This window comes from Hevea brasiliensis, chromosome 5 (genome assembly GCF_030052815.1).
Source record: "Hevea brasiliensis isolate MT/VB/25A 57/8 chromosome 5, ASM3005281v1, whole genome shotgun sequence".
Lineage (NCBI taxonomy): Eukaryota > Viridiplantae > Streptophyta > Magnoliopsida > Malpighiales > Euphorbiaceae > Hevea > Hevea brasiliensis.
In genome coordinates this window covers 61,183,795-61,201,538 of record NC_079497.1, presented here as the reverse complement: position 1 = coordinate 61,201,538, position 17,744 = coordinate 61,183,795, and the positions used below count along the sequence as shown (strand labels likewise).

General features: G+C 30.0%; 1 protein-coding gene across 3 annotated transcripts; it reads left to right on the top strand.

Annotated features, from left to right (window-relative positions):
• The first annotated feature begins 2,977 nt into the window (after positions 1–2,977).
• LOC110660562 (uncharacterized) lies at positions 2,978–14,248 on the top strand. Of its 3 annotated transcripts, none has more exons than XM_021818910.2 (3): positions 2,978–3,276; positions 3,382–3,777; positions 13,762–14,248. In XM_021818910.2, exons 1-3 carry the CDS (start codon positions 3,141–3,143, stop codon positions 14,097–14,099), a joined length of 870 nt encoding a protein of 289 aa, XP_021674602.2. In that variant the 5' UTR covers positions 2,978–3,140; the 3' UTR covers positions 14,100–14,248. The 3 variants fall into 3 exon arrangements, with proteins under 3 accessions (XP_021674602.2, XP_021674601.2, XP_058003175.1); XM_021818909.2 differs by having other exon boundaries at positions 3,346–3,777; XM_058147192.1 differs by having other exon boundaries at positions 2,978–3,777.
• The last annotated feature ends 3,496 nt before the right edge of the window (positions 14,249–17,744 follow it).

Here is a 17,744-nt window from a genome sequence, read left to right as displayed (position 1 = left end):
TCTCCAAATTTACAGATCGTATATAGTATATTTCAGTAAGAATATATAATATTGAATATGGTATGTAAATTAGATTAAATAAGGGGTTAAATTAAAAACTTGTAAAAGACACCTATGGACTTTGTAGCGAAGTTAATAAAGTTTGGGGGGGAAAATTGAAATTTCCCCAACTTAGCATATAAATGAGTTTAATTAAGATCATTAAGTATGATTAATTAAGTTAATTAATCAGTAATTAAAGTAAGTAGAAGTGAGAACAGATGGCAAAGTGACACATGGCAAGAAGGGATAAATATCTTAGAGCACTTAATTGATAATAAGTTGTCTTCTTCCTTCATCAACTAGCCGAGCCGCCTCTCTCTCTTTTCCTCCATTTTTTTTCATCATATGCAAACCCTAATTCATGAATCTAAGATGTGTTTTGCAATGGAATTGAAGGAATTGACGATCAAAACATGAAATCAAAGTGAAAGAGAAAGAAGAATCAAGAATTGGTGAGCTGAATTCAAGTGGGCAAAATTGTTGGTGCAGATAACCAAGACCATAAACTGAATTGGCTTGGGATTTTTGATGAAAAGTGGTTACAATTGGGAGTAAATTGCTGGAGCTAAGTTGAGGTAAGTGATTGCCTAAGTTTATTAGCAAAATTGTTACTTTATGAATCATTGAATGGTGATTGCCAGGATTAGTGAATCCAATGAGCAATCTGTACTAATTTGGCTATAAGTTGAGTTATAGAGCTCCAATTGAGATGCAATTTGAGCCAAAATTTTCTTAAGACATAGACCTAAAATTTTTACGTTTTAACCTGGACCTAATTTTTAGGGTAAATTGGTTGAAATTTTAGAGTAATTTAGTATTGTAAAATTGGAATTTCAGAAATTCCAGCAATTCAGTCCTGTGACCTTTGTGTAGTAAACAGGGCATAACTCCCTCCGTATAACTCCAATTGAGGTACTATAAGATGCATTGAAAACTTAGGACATAGGCTTAAAATCTTAAGTTAAAGACCTTGTACAAATTCTGGCTGTAAAGTACTTAAATATTGAGTGCAATCCTGAATTGGGAATTCTGGAAACCTGGAATTTCTAAGACAATGCATTTGTGAATAGTAGTTGGTAATTTAGCTATAACGCATAATATAGGCCTCCAAATTAGGTAATTTTTAAACCGTTGAAAACTTAAAGCATGTAGGAAGATATCTTATAAGACTACTTTAATTGAATCTATCTTTAAAATGGTCAAATTGGCCTATAAATAGGAGCTATGAATCCTATCTGTAGCTAAAACTGGTCAGGTAAAAACTAGACAGTATATAGAAATTAGAGCATAACTTGAGATCTAGACCTTAGAATGGGGTGATTCTTCATTTAAATGAAAGGTAAGACACTAGGCTATAAATTGTATGAAGACCATATAAATTGTATGAAGACCCAAAGAATTAATAGAAAACAGAGTACCAAATAGGTATTCCTCTTGAAATGATAACTTGTCTTTTTAAATAGGTTGTAAATGAAGGGTTATAAATGAACTCCTACATATCTAAATTGGATCAAACTAATTTCTAATGAAAGTTAAGACATAAATTAAAATGTTTTATAAAAGAAATTGGTCTTGAAAATGTCTTTCTCTAGGTCTAATTGTGGTTGCAATATGAGTTGGGAAATCTGCCTTATTGGAAAGTGATTTGATTGATTCTAAATGCTATGTAATGGGGTGCTACTACTTTGCTAAATAAAATGACAAGATATATAATTATGTTCTTGTTTGGAATATGCAAATGATTATGTGATGATAAAAATTGATGTTATGATAATGAGTGTAAATTATTTTCTTGATATAGGAATGTTGGAAATATGCATGATCATGTTATGAGATTATTAAGGCTCAAAATTTCATCTAGCTTGAAAATAGAAACTATATAGTTTGGCATGCCAAATAAGAAGTAAGTTAGCAGATTTGCAAAATGAATTGAACTTATATTTTTGATGATTTAAAGACGACATCTAAAAGATGGTGTTGCAATATACGTACTGATTCTGAAAAGGGCACGTAAGACGACACCTGAGAGAAGGTGTTGTAGTGGTGAAAAGGATACATAAGACAACATCTGAAAGAAGATATTACAGTAGTAAGGAGAAAATATAAGACGACATTTGAAAGAAGATGTCGCATTAAAATCCCAGTATCCGGTGTAAGCAAAATTATACTAGAAAGGAATTGGGCTATAAAATGGAAATAATAAAATGACCAATATGCATGTCAAATAAGGTGCTCATTTATTTTTAAATTTGGATCTTACCTTGGTTAATGGATAACTTTTTTCTATATGTATGCTTCATGTGCAAGATCAGTTGATTTTAATTAAATAGTTACAGTGGAATGCCTTATTCATTTTTGCAAAGTTGTTATGAATTATTATTTGCTTGAAATTATTGTAATCAATTGTTAAATGCTTACGGTATTTAAAGTTATAGGCGACTATTAAATGAGTCATCTAAAGCTAGACATGCACCACTAAGCTCTATGCTTAGCACTATGAGTTTTTACCTCGTGCAGGTACTGAAGTCAAGGGTCACAGAGAATAGATAATTAAAGTCTACATCAGAGGAGCAGTATTTTGTCAAGGGTTTAATTAGGGATGGCTTCTCTTTACTTTGTAAATAACTTTTGAATGAATTGTATAAATAATTTTTGAGGATGAAGTTGCGTTGAGTAAATGACTTTGTTGTAAATATTGTATTTTGCTTAAACCACTTGTGAGAATTTTTTTTATTTCTTAGTAAATGTGGATTGTTGATATGAAATCAAGATATAATCTTTATTACTGATTGTGAAAATTACAGGTAGCATTCCCGGTTCAGCTATTATGCTGCCGGATCAGGGGTTGTTACAAGTAATATGCTGTGAGATTTCTAATTTATTATATATATATATATATATATATATATATATATATATATATATATAAATATAAAACTAAAGAAAAACTTGCCATACAAAACCCTCGACAGAGTCAGCAAAACCACCAGCAAAAGGAAAGCAAAAGATCGAGGAAACAGAAAGCAGCAGATTCAGGGTTACACTGTATCTTTGTATCACAATACAGAGTCTGATTCTTCACTAGCGCACACAAAGGGATGAACCAACAAGATCCCCTCCTGTCATCATCATCCCGACGGGAAATTCCGCTGTCGACAAGGAGCATTGGATGTATGTCTGGCATTTTTCAGCTCGTTTGCAAATATCATAATCGCCGGAGATTCCTCACTTCCAGTATTTTTCTTTTCTTTTCTTTTTTATTACTTTTTTTTTTCTGTGTTAGTAATACAAATTTTTTGTTAGAGAAAGAACCGCAAAAGAATGTCTTCTTTTCTCCAGCAATGTCGTCATCTTCCCAGCCTTCTTGCTCTTCTCCACCACAAGAAGATACCATCCACCACCTTGTTCCCAGAAGTCCTACGCTGCCGGCAGAGATGAGAGCCTCGCAGCCAGCGCTGGTGGCAAGGCTTATGGGACTGAACGACATTCCAGCAGCAGCAATAGCGGCGGAGAAGCGTCGGAGACTCTTAGGAGCACTAGAGAAATGCGATGAGGACTTGAAGACTCTAAAGAAGATGATTGAGGTGGTGAAGAGCGTAGGTGACAGAGGTGATAAAATTCAAGTATATTACCGTACAGGAGATAAGTTGAAGACTGCGAGTCCAGTGTCAGTGGTGGACGAGTTCACTCGGTCGGCTTTCTGCGGCTATTCAAAACGTCACAACACAAATATTGGTAAGTCTCATTATTTTTATTTGGTATCCTGAAGAGTCTAGGAGATTAATTGCGTTTGTCTTTTGTTTTAAAAGCACACATGCATATATATAAGCAAATCGCTAGCAAACACAAACACAATGAACTTATTGTTACTACAAAACTACAAGACAATTTAATGCCCAGTTTTGTTTTCTTAGCTATATTCCTTTCTCCTAGCTCGAAGCTCTTTTTTTAAAATTTTTTACCACTTAAACTTTAATGCCTCAAGATTTAGACATTGTAAATGCTTAAAAATAAAGAAAAATTAATGTCTAGTATTTGGAGTATACTGACAAATGTTAATTTTATTTTAATCTATAATATTACAAAATTTTAGACTATAAAATTATTTTATTATTAAATATGAAAAATACGAAAATGATAAACTGTGGGGACCACTATGTATCTAAATTATTAGTATATGTATGTATATTATGTATTTATAATTTTTTTTTTATATTTTAGTATATTTATTAAAATTTAAAAAAAAAATCTATTTTCTTTAATAATAATTTTGAAATATTTCCTATTAATAATTGTCTCAAATGTGAAAAAAGAAATTTTTGTAAAACAATCAAAGCATGCAAGTTCAAATCTCCACTTTAGAAATTTCCTTTTTTTTTTTTTAAATAAATTTGGAAAGTAAATATGATAACTCCATATCAGAAATGATGTAAAGGACAAAGCTGCAAAGGCCATTGTTTAGGATTCCAAGTTTATAATCATAGCACCGTGCTTTGGGTGGAAACACCATTATATGTCAACTGTTATAATGGGAGACACAATTACTGCTGTGTGACCCTCATATTTGAATCGGAATATATACTTTATTTTCCACAGTTTTTTTTTTTATTTATTCTTAATTTTAGATTTTATTTATATAACTAAAAATGTATTCTATAATTAAATACATTTTTAAATTTTTTTTATTAGATCATATGAAAACTAAACAGTTCATGACTAGAAATTTTATTTAATAAATTTTTAATTTTTTTAAGAAATTTAAATTAACATAACAAATAAAAAGTAAAAAATCATATATTAATAAATTCTGAAAGTAATTTTTTAATCAATTTCTAAAATAAAAATTAAATTACTAATAAAGAATATATATATATATATATATATATATATATATATATATATATATATATATATATATATATATATATATATATATATTATCGTTTGCATTTTTCTTTGATGAAATTAAACAACTCGACTAAGCATAACTGCCTTACAATTTTACAAAAAGTAAAACAATCTTTATAAATAAAATTATTAAAAAATAATAATAATCCTGTTATTTACCACAACCTACACGAATGGTCAAACCAAGAAAAACATTTAACCAGAAGACAATTATTACAGGGGAAAAAAAGGGAAAAACCATGCTTTATGGCTTCACATGACACAATGCCACAAACATTGCCATTTCCACATGATTTGGGTCCATCAATGGCACTCATTTTCGCAATGCCAATTCTCCTTTTATGCCTTTTCAATTGCTTCTCTAGGTGCATTCCTTTCTAATTAATTTTTCTTTTCAAAGAAAATGTAGTTAATGCTAGAGTTTTTAATTAATTTCTCTAGTTTCTGGAGCGTGCTGTTTTTGTCCTTTTTATTAAATATAAAGAATTTTACTCTGATTATACAACAAATATTTTTTACATTAGCATGTCTTCTTGTTGACAATTGCGGTTGGAGTTTGATCAATTTCTGTTACAACAACAACAACAACAATAATAATAATAATAATAATAATAATAATAATAAACTTTAACCAAAACAAATTAATGAGATACATCACATCCATAAATTAAGCAGATTATATTCTAACCAAGGGTAACTTTGAGATTTTTAATGATTTCATCTTAACTTTTTTTTTAATAAAAATATCATAAGCTTTAAACTTTTTTTTTTTAATAATTATATCCTGTTATCTATTTTTTATTAAAAATGGCAGATTTTACCATGTCAATATAGAAAATGTCCAAAGAAAATTTTAATTTTTCTTTTTTTTTTTTTAAGTTATACATCAAGCTATTTTTGTTAATAAATATATCATGAACTTTAAACTTTACTATTATTGAACCTCTTTGTTAGTTGCCTCTTTAAATACTAACAAGGGTGTTAGGTCAGTACTTCTAATCCCCAATTGATACTAATTAAACTTAATTTATAATAAATAAAATAAAATTCATTTTCGACAAAACTTACACTACTTCCACCACTTCATTATCTCGATAAGTCATCACCTTTGTTATCTCACTTCTACCCAACCCAACTCTACCCTTATAAGGAGTCACCTCAGCCTTCATCAACATCCTTTCTCAATAACTCCAACAGACCCACCTTAATCACCCTAAAATAGGACTCATTGATTCATCAATTATAATTTATTTTATTGTAATTGGGTTTAATTAGTTTTAATTTTAGGGATTAGAAGTGCTAACTTAGCACCTCTGTTAGTATTTAATAGGAAACTAATAATAGAATTTAATTGTAGTAAGTTTCAAAATTCATGGCATATTTGTTAAAAAAATAGTTTATGGTGCAAATGTAAAAAAAAGTAAATTTTGGATTTTTTTGAACATTTTCACTGTTATCTTTAATAGCAGAATAGACGATAAAATACAATAGTTAAAAAATTTAAAGTTTAGAGTATTTTTATTAAAAAGAAGGTTGGGTGAAATTGTTAAAAATCTCAAAGTTCTGATTTTTTTCAAACATTAATACTAACATTAATGTCATATAATTTTCTAAAAAAACATATATTGAAAGCGAATCATAAGTGTTGCAATAAGATATATAAACTTAATTTTAAAACAACCAACCAAAGGATGAGTAATAAATGACGGTTATAGTAAACATGATGCTACACTCATTCACATCTAAATATATAGATTTTATGCTTTTTTTTTTCAATCATGAAAAATCATTTGAAAAATATTTAGTGAGAAAGTGATTTAAAGTCATTTGGTTAATATTAAAATTAATTAATTTTTGGATAAATTATTATTTAGTCCCTATATTTTAATGAAATTATCTATTTGGTCTATGTATTTTAAAAAATATATTATTTAGCCTCTAAATTTTGCTTTTGTTAAACTATTTAGTTCCTACGTTAATTTTTTCGTTAGTCAATATTAGCCAAATTAATTCTTATCACAATATAATTTAAATCTAATATAAATTATATTAAAATTCTTTAATTCTAATTTTATATTTAACTATTAAATATAAACTATTTTTCTTCCTATTACCCATTCTATTAAATTTAATTTCAAGTCATACTAAAAACTTTGTAATATAATTGCAAACAAAATTCATTAATCTAATTAATCAATTGAACAAATTAATTAATTAATCAAATTAATTATAACTTGATCACATTAGTTTTATTGTGTGTGACTTTCTAGATTCATGACTAATTAGCAATGAGAATATGATATTAACTCTTTAATATTACTCGAACTCTTTTCATTTCTAAAGTGAAATTATCTTTCCACTCTCGGTTCTCATATGGTCAACACTTAGCATAGTATACATTGACTACCTAATCAGTAATGAACGAAATTCATCCAATTCCTTAGAACCTTGATCATACATATGCATTAATGTCTCTTCATTACAAAGTCCTGATCCTATAGCTAGGGCCACAATATATGCCAAATCCTAATTGTTTTGGATCATATATCCTCATCTTAATTCGAATTCTTGATTAATAAGACTTACCATCATAAATTTTTTTCTAATTAAGTCAAACTATTTTGCCTAGGAACTTTCTTTTCAAGAATAATTTAGATAGCATAGAATTTTACCCCTATTTACTTAGGGCAATTAATCTCATATTAATTGAACACCTATCTCCATATACAGATAGTCAAAGCTAACAAGCATCTGTATACCAATAAATTGTACTAGTATGTACTAGTATCAAAGTTAAATCACCTATACATGAGACAATCGTGTCATCTTAGGTCAAGAGACCTCATGTACTAGTATGATCTAGATGACAATAGATTGATAGAGTAAACTTCTTCTATATGTCATCTATGCAGCATTGGTTTGGCTTACTTATTTTACAAGAGCCTATTGTGTTTGTCTCGACATCCTAATTTCAGATGGTGTGAGACTCAACATTTTACTTTTATTAGCATCTCATACTAATATGTGGAAACAAATAGAGGTGATAGTCTAACCGAGTAGAACATGTCCACCATAGTATCCTCAACTGTGAACTAATATTTATAGCTCTTGTACTGGATAGTTCCATAACTCATATTCACAACCCTTTGAGAATGAAACTTCTTACAAGAAACTAAAGTGTTGTTCTATTAACCTTAAACATTTAAGCTAAAAGAAACATTAGAGCCATTTGTTAGAAATTAGGTTTATAACACACAACACCAACGTATTACTCTAGGGCATACCACTAACATTAGGTTGCTAAAAACCTTCTTTTTTTTGCCCAATTATATTAGGCAGACCAAGAAAATTATTATGATCCACCCCTCACTCTAAGAATACTCTTTAATAAATTCTTTGAATCCTCTCCAATGTTATTACAACAAGAAATTGATTTTCTAAGTTTATTTTTTATCTTGAAGCTAGTTCATATTATTGGAGAATGTGTACCAGCTCAATTGCCTTTGAGGAAGTAGCTTTGCCAAAAATGACATTGTTATTGGTAAAGAAGAGATGGGAAATAGTGGGCCATCCATGATAGATCTTAACGACATACAATTTCTTATTCGCTTTGCCTTTCCAATGAGACTTGAAAAAACTTCAGCACATCATAAAAACAAATAAGGCGATAAGAGATCCCCTTGATGAAGTCAGGGTATGGGAGAAAGGCCCCTTTAGGTGTCACCATTAATCAATAATGAATAGGAAATAGTGGTCACATATCTGATTACTAACTCAACCCAATCTTTGTGAAACCTCATTTTTCACATAATCTTTTCTATAAACAAGCACTCTACTCTATCGTAAGCTTTACACATGTCTAACTTGAGAGCAAAGTGACCTTGCTTGTCAAATTTTTATTTTTTAAAAAGTGGAAATTTCAAATGCAATTAAGGCATTATCAGTTATAAGCCTATCTGGAACAAAGGCAGATTATGATTGACATATAATATATAGGAGAAGTAGTTTTAGCCTATTAGCAATCGCTTTGGTAATAATTTGGAAAATAACATTGCAGAGGCTAATGGGTCTAATGTCTTTTGTTATGCTTTATTAATTTTAATTCAGCAATTAGGATGATAAATGTATGATTCAAAGAGGTAGGGGATTCCTTCCTATTCAAAATTTCAGGAAATTTATTTAGCATAAAAGGACCAACAATATTTAAAAAAACAAGGACTGAAAGAATAGAAGAGGCATACCATTATGGCCTATAGGTTTATGAGGGTGCATTTGATTCAAAGCAGTTTTGATTTCATTTAGAATGAAGGTTTTAACTAAACGTGCATTCATATCCTCCATGACTTTGGTCTCCGCATTGTCTAAGATATGATCAAAATCAAATGGACCTGACAAAGAGAATAGGTCTCGAAAATCCCAATCATAACAGTTGATATCTCCTCCTCCTTTTCAAATAAAGATCCCATATTATCCCTTTTCTCAGTTATAGATTTTCTTTTCTGCCTATTATTTGCCTTCTGGTGGAAAAAGGAAAAATTTTTATCCCCCTCTTACAACCATAGACTTCAGGATTTTTGGCCTCACATAACTTCTTTCCTAGCTATCATTTTTCTAAGTTCATTTTCTATTTTCTTATAGGCGTTAACGCAAATTTCAAATTGAACATCAAATTGAAGAGAGCGCAGCTGTTTTTTGACCTTCCCTGCCCAAAATGATTCCGCTTCCATAATTTCAATGCTTCCTCACAACACTTCAAACTTTCCTCCACACCAATAATATTTCCTTCAATATTTGATGCTAGCCAAACTCCTATATTGCCAATTTACAAGTATCATCATGCAACAACTTTTCGAACTTAAATTATTTTTGTCTTCTTTGATTTGCCATGGAATGTGATTCCCAAAGTAACTTAATGGGGGCAATTGTCAGAACCATGCCTTGGTAGATGAAGACTTCATAATTCTTAAACAAAAATAGCTGCTCTTCCAAGGCCACGAACCTTTGTTGACGTTACCTCTACCTCCCTTACAATTGCTTCAAGTAAATCTAAATCCCTTTAAACCCAAATCTTTAGCTTTTGGGAATTTAAACCAACATCAAATTGATCCATTTTAAGTTGCTCCTCGACACTACTATACTCACTATAAGAAAAATGCAATTTAGGAATGAAAATGGATGATAGAGTGAAATGAGAGAAAAAAAAAAAAAAAAAAGAAGAATGAGTAAAATGAGAAAGGAGAAGTGTTTTTGTAAGTGATATAGAAATGGATTGCAAAATCCGTTTCTAATTGAATTTGTTTTTAAATTTGAAAAGCAATAGAAACAGATTTTCATATTCGTTTTTAAATTTTAAAAAAATGCCGGATATTAAATATCATAAATTTTAAGTTCACAATTTGAAAATAGATTCTAAAATTCATTTATAAATTTAGAAAAGGATTGGGGATCCGGTTTCTATACTTTGAAAAAAAAAAAGGACTATTTCTCTACATAATTTTTAAGCTCTACAATTTAAAAATAAATTAGAAACATAATTTATTATATTTCTAACTTAGAAACAGAATTTGAACTCTGTTTCTAATTTGGAAATGAAATTTGGATTTCATTTCTAAATTTTTAAACTTTCTTTTCAATATCTATAATTTAGAAATAGATTTTAAATTTAGAAACCTATTTTAGTCCGTTTCTATTCTATTTTTAATTTGTTTCTAAATTCCAAGGTAAATTTTTTGGTGTTAAAATTAGAAACAGAAGCTTTTTTATTTCTAATTTACGTTTCCTATTCCATTTCTAAATATAATGTCATTTTTTTTGTGCTAAAAATAACAACGAATCATTTTTTGTTTCCAAATTTGGTTTCTAATTCATTGCAAGATTTAATAAACAAATTTAGTTTTATATTCTTTTATAAATCCATTGCAAATTCGAAATGAACACAATCCATTTGTAATCTCCGTTGTTATTCCTATAATATCTTACAGTGCTCCCTCTCCATTTGACAATAAAATTTCATTAAAATCGCCCCGCAAATCCAAGGCAAAGAGGATCTAAGAGAAATCTCAACTAACAACTCCCATTTTATGTGCTTTAAGACATCCTCACTCAACCCATAAATTCCTGGAAATCTCTATTTTCGATGAACTTCACATCCATGTAGTGAGCCGAGAATGACAATAGCTCATTATTTAGATTATGAGACCACATTAAACATGAACCACCACTACTGCCAACCGAAGACTCGCAGCCCACTGCCAGGCCATTCACATATCCTAATTTAGCTATTGTTTTTAAATATTAAAATTATAATTTTAAAAAGAATAAGTTCAATTAATCAGAATATATTAACAACAAATTTCAATAAAAACCTTAAGTAATTGATGAAACCAAATTATAAAGATAATTATTAACTAGTGGATCTATTAATACGAATCCACAATTAAATATGATTCAATCTTAGGGCATAAATTATAATTTAACCTAATTTTAATGAATTGCTAAGTAAATTTATTAAATGATTAATTGTACCTAAATTTATTTTTCAGACACATTCTGATCATATGAGACCTGATTTTGCTGATGCGATTTCTGGTTTAGTAAAATAAAATATTACCCGCTCCCTTAATTTTAGTGACTAACTTTATTAATTTATCTCTAAAAATTTTCCATTAAGTTTTGAAATGATAATTTGATAAATTTAATATTTAAAACTAATTTAACAACAAAATATGAAAATAAATTAAATATTAGAGAAAAAAATAAACTTTTATGGCATAAAAATTTGTATATATATATAGATGTATTCAAAATTTTTAAGTACTATTTATTATAATATTATAAATTATTATTTAAGTCATTAATTAATTTAAAAATATATTAATACATATTTAAATAATTAAAACCTAAATTTAATTTTTTATGACAATTTAACTCTTTCAATCTTAAATTCTAAATCAAATTTATTATATATAGATTACGTATAGATGATTTTTTTGTTATGAGAAATTATTGAAAGTATTTAATCTCATATTATCAGATACTGAAAATTAGTTAGAATTTGGTTAAATTATTTTAGATCGTAAATCTTTTTAATCTCGAGTTCTAATGTGTGTCTACTTTGGATTTGGCCGCCTCAATATTCAATTCAGTTATAATGTGTGTCTACTTTGGATTTGGCCCCCTCTGTATTCAATTCTGCATCCACCCATGTAAGCTTTTTAAAAACTCGTTAATACCCGATTACATGCAAAAGAATTCTCATTGTGTAACTGCTCATAATAAATACATTTAATCTTCTCAGTCTCCTCTAGACGTAACATAATATATCTACTATTACAACTGTTACACCACAAAGAGTATCTTCAATTACATGGGTTAAAGCTCTCTTACTAATGGACAAAGCAAAATCTTGTTGGCAAAGTCTCTCTCTATAATGGGCGACGTCCCTAATAGGCTAAAAGTCACTCTCTCTTTGAGTAAAACCACTCTCCATGGGTAAAGTCACTCCCCATGAGCAAAGTCAAATAAATTTTCCACCATTCTTCTATTTATAGTGTTAATTCCCTCAGTCTTAATTTAATTAGGAATTTTACTCAATTTAGGAATAACACTAAAATAAGAGTTCTACTCTATATAAAATATATTTCTCCAACTTATTGAGTAATATTTATCCCACTCAAATTAGGAAATGGTCTTCAAATTCAATTAGGATTTTAGGTCATAAATTTAACACTAGCTATTATTATAACTTTATATCAAGATCAATAACCCTTTCTTCTCATGGGCTTCAATGCACAATAGTCCTGTTTTCTTAAACTGTGCTCTTTCTCTTTATAATGTTAGTTCTCTTAAACTTAATCTTAATAAGAATCTTATTAAATAAAAATAATATTAAAATAAGAATATTAAAGTATACTTAATCTTAATAAAAACCTTATTAAATAAAAATAATATTAAAGTATATGAAAAATAATCATCTATCCAGTATAGAAATATATTTCTCCCATTAAATTAGAAAAATATATTTTCTAAATCATATACTAACACCGTACCTTTCAATTTATGTGCCAGCTATAGGAAGATCAATTTATGAGTGAACTCGAAAAAATTCTGAACTTAATAAGCTTTTTAACAATTTATTTTTTATTTAAAATAAATTATGTTTAATAAATGAGATTTGATTAAGTGATATTAAAATATTTTTAAAATTATGAAATCTGAGTTCCAAAAACAATCTAAATTAAATGAAAAATTATGCTATATTAAAATCTAATGTCACAATATTGGAATATAGCTAGAGAATAAAATTATACAAATATTCAATGGATTTAAATATTAATTCATTAAAAATAAAAATAAAAGTTAAAATCGTAAAAGGCATTAAAATATGGGAATAATTGGTGGTTCTATAAGCCTATTTGTAATACACTTGCAAGAATGTACATAAAAAACGTTACTGAAAAGAAATGATAAATTTTGGTTATGACCAGGAACTGGCCACCGATTATTGTTGGCGGCTGACAAGTGAGAATCATAGATGATAATGGATAATTAAAGATTCCAGAAATTCCATTTTTATTAGTTTTTAAGACTTCACGAATAACTTGCTCTATTTTTTTTAATAGACGGAAAAACTTGGCTTAGAAACATATATATATATATATATATATATATATATATATATATATATATAAATTCTATTTTATAATATTAATTTAAATTATTTTTAAAAATTATAAAATTGTGAATTTAAGATTTATTCTAAGTTCAATTTAAATAATAATGTTATATTTATACACGTGCATTGTGGTACAGGAAAAGCGCCACAACAAAGGAAGAGGAAGGTGGGAGATGAGGATATCACCAGCATAAGTTTGGTAGACAGAATAAAGAGTGAAATAATGATTCCATCTGAAAGAAGTGAAAACTTAGCTTCGCCTATATGGAGCAGCACAGCCATGGTAGAGAGTGTAAATGAAGCATGTAAGGATATTGAATGGGGACAGAGGAGAGAAATTGGGAGAATAGGATTGGCTTTGCAAGATTACATATTCAGAGACCTGATTGAAGAGATTGTTAGAGAAATGGGATTTTGTTGCATTTGCCCACCATTGCCACTCGAATCATGTAAGAGAAGACTGCGTTTCTACTAAATCATAAAAGTGCATGCAAATAATATATATATATATATATATATTTTTTAATCAAACATTTATCAGGAAGTTTTTGTAGACACAGATGGACATAGAGTTTTGTCATGTATTGCTTTATTGCTTATTTATGCAAGTTACAATTTTAGAGATGTTTTGGTTTAAGATAGAATTTTTGCTTATTTATTTTGAGTTTTCAATCTTTAAAATTAGGAATTAGCTATTACTATCAAGTGGGATATATTTATAACAAAATATTGAAATATTAATTTATTTATCTCTTGGAATAAATTAGTTTTAATTTTTGACGTGAGCAAATCATTCTTTTACATATTTTTCTATATTCTGACGATATCTCCTTTTATATCTTTAAAAATTTAAATTTCTAAAATTTAATTATTCTCTTTAAGAATTTTTTAGGTTTACTATTGATGCTGTTTGTAATCTCTAGGAGTTATGGATTTGGAGAACAAAGAAGAATACAAGGTGGATTAGTTTTTGACAACGTCTCCTATGCTTAAGTTAGCTATGGGAACTAGAAAATCAAGAATATAACGCATAGTAAAAAAAGATTAAGCGTACCTAATAGTCCCCTTATATAGGAATTGGGTAGGCTCCTACTGGGAGAAGGATTGTATGTTAAAATAGCATTAGGAGTCCATGTATCTCGGGAGGATATGTCTCTATTAGAATTCTTCTTGAATAAGGAATCTCACTCAGTTATGTGTGCATCTTTAGAATCCCAATGCAATAGTGGTTAGATGACCAACCATGTGCTTGTGTTGGCTTGCATGAGTCGTCCACTCGGGTCGATTGTCTGAGTGTCTGACCCCATATTCTCTCGGATAAGTTGGGTGAATATAAGCATTATCCCTTCCTATGTTCTGAATCTTTTAGGTTCGACTTTTAATTATGCATTCTTGGGCTACAAAATTTAACAGCACAAATAGTGTTGTGTGTCTTTTATCCAGATGTAGGACCCTTCAATTATGATGAGCTGTCATCTTGAGACATGCAATAATCATGTCAATTAAGCCTTCAAAGCATGTCAATTGGTACTTTCAACGGAGAATACATTTAATGCCTTCCTTATATATACTTGGTATCACTTTCTTCACTCATTTTTCTCTTTTCTCATTCATTCGAGACCTACTCAGAGCTAGAGTTTATTACTACAACGTCATTGGAAAAGCCACTTGAATCTACATTTCTCTATTACTTTTAGAAGGTAAACACACACACACATATATATATATTTGTACTCCTTATTCCACCACCTCTTTCATCCTTTCATGTAAATGAGTTTCCCACGAGATTTACAAGAGACCCAAAAGAGTGGAGAAGGGTCATGAAGTTTCGTTCACTTAAGAGAGCTATGGTGAGATGCAGACTCAGCATTCTCACATGAACTTCGCTTGGAGGAGGTCACTGTCCAAAACCAATAGCTATAGGGAGAGCTAAGTGCTATTGAGGATAAAGCAGAGGAAGTGATTGGCAAATTAGAGGTAGCTAGGGCAAGCTTAAACCAAGGGAAGCAAAATTTTCAGTTTTTGTAGCCCAAATTTATTGTTCCATTGGGCACTGTTGCAGTGGGAATTTGAGGAAATGGTAAACATGAAAGTTGTTCCTTATTTTGTCTAGTTGAATTTATTTTTTTGAATCACTCCATTTGGAGTTTTGTATCTCCAGATATGGTCCTAAGACCACAACTGGCCGGATTTCAATTCTGCAGAATTTACCAAATCTACAGTACCATGAACAGTGACTGCCACTGCCTTGTTGAATAGGATCTGATCATAATTTGGGATAGGTTTCTTCATGAAAGTTGTTTGTCTATATGTCATCTTGTTGCTGTAAAAATTTCAGGTCAATTGACCATATCTACAGTGAGTTATGGACACTGTTCATTTGATCATTCTGCAGAACCTGTTTGCAGGGTATCCGGATTGGGGCCAATTTTTGGTCCTCTTGCTTTGGTCTTTTGAACATGGTTTCTTCAGAAAAGTTGTGCAATTATAAGTCTAGTTTCATGTCCAATTGGCCAAACACCAATTGAACCTATACAGCCAAAGATATGGCAGTCCAAACAGGCTGGACTCACAGCCTCATTTTCTTTGTCTTTAGCGACCTTCCCATTCGATTTGCCATGCATTAGCTCACTTCAAATTATGATTAACTCGCCTTAAATATGGTCACTAATTGACCATTAGAATGTCCATTAATCATTTCATAAGCCAAGTCCAATTTTTCACTCCCTAAAACCCTAATTTCCATTTCAATTCACCCATACACCTAATTAAACACTTTCATTCATTATATATGTGTATATACACCTTAAACATAATCTCTAATTCATTATAAATCCATTAAAACAATCAAAATCATTCCTTCCTTAGGGCTTCCGAAATTCATGTACACATACACATGAGTTTTTGTCCATTTAAATTACAATTTCTTACTAAATTCAAGTCCCTAATCATGAAATTAAAGAGTTTTAGGTATATAGATGCACTAACCTTTAAGTAGCACTTCTTGGACTTGTATTCTCCTTAGAATTTCTACTTCTTATGGCTGCCTAGAGTTACCTTGTGATGTGGGGATGAATTTTTGTGAAGGGATATTAGGATTTTAAGGTTAGATTTTGGGAGTTTTCAAGCTCAATTTGAGCAACAATGGAGGTTTGGGCAAGGCAAGGGTTTCGGCTGGTTGGGAGGATGAAGATGGCTGCTGTGTTTTTTAATTGTTTTGGTCTTCATTTATCTCTTTTATTAGTTAGTTAATTGGTTGTTTAAATGTGATTGGTTATAGCTTTTAAATGACATCATCATATGTCATAATTTGCTTTATTTTGGTTTTTCTTTTCTTTTTATCACTACTCATTTTTAATTTAATTTTTAGTAATGTTTATTCATATTTTATGTTATAATAATTATTTACTCAACTGGACAAGTCGGCCAAAAATCACCTCTGAAGGCGAAATGACCAAAATGCCCTCCGTTTGGCTTAACGGGTCAAAATTGTCTGTACCGATTGAAAAATTTTTCTAAATATTTTCTTGGCATTCTAATGCCATAGGGACCTCAATGACCCTTCTCTGGAGTCCCAAAAATTATTTTATAATTTTTCCCCGGGTCTAGGGCTCCTAGTTGCGAGAACCGCAACTTCCCTCTGGGTTACCCATCGCTAGGGCACCGGCTCGTTTAACTTGGTTGTATTTTATTTCTAAAATTTTTAGTAAATTTTTCTTATTAATATTTGAGTTAATTATGGTCCCTCACTTTAGTTTAAATATTTTTCCGATCGTTCTAGCTGTCCGGACCAACACTGGTCACCGGAATAGTAGAATGTACGGAGTTGTTACCGGGAGGGTGTTACAACTCTTCCCCTCTAATTTAAATTTCGTCCTCAAAATTTACCTGATGCAAACAGTTGAGGGAACTGTTGCCTCATCGTCTCTTCACTTTCCCAAGTTGCCTCCTCGGTGTTGGGGTGCCTCCAAAGCACTTTTACCAGTGGAATCTGCTTGTTCCTCAATTCTTTTACTTCCCGAGCCAGGATCCGTAGAGGTTCTTCTTCATATGTCAAATCCGGTTGTATTTTAATTTCTTCCTTGGAGATGACATGTGAAGGATCTGAGCGGTATCTTCT

Excerpts from the sequence above, each read along its gene's own strand:
- LOC110660562 (XM_058147192.1), top strand. The coding sequence starts at position 3,141 with ATGAACCAACAAGATCCCCTCCTGTCATCATCATCCCGACGGGAAATT. Across the intron at positions 3,778-13,761 it reads ACGTCACAACACAAATATTG|GAAAAGCGCCACAACAAAGG; the intron begins GTAAGTCTCATT and ends ATTGTGGTACAG.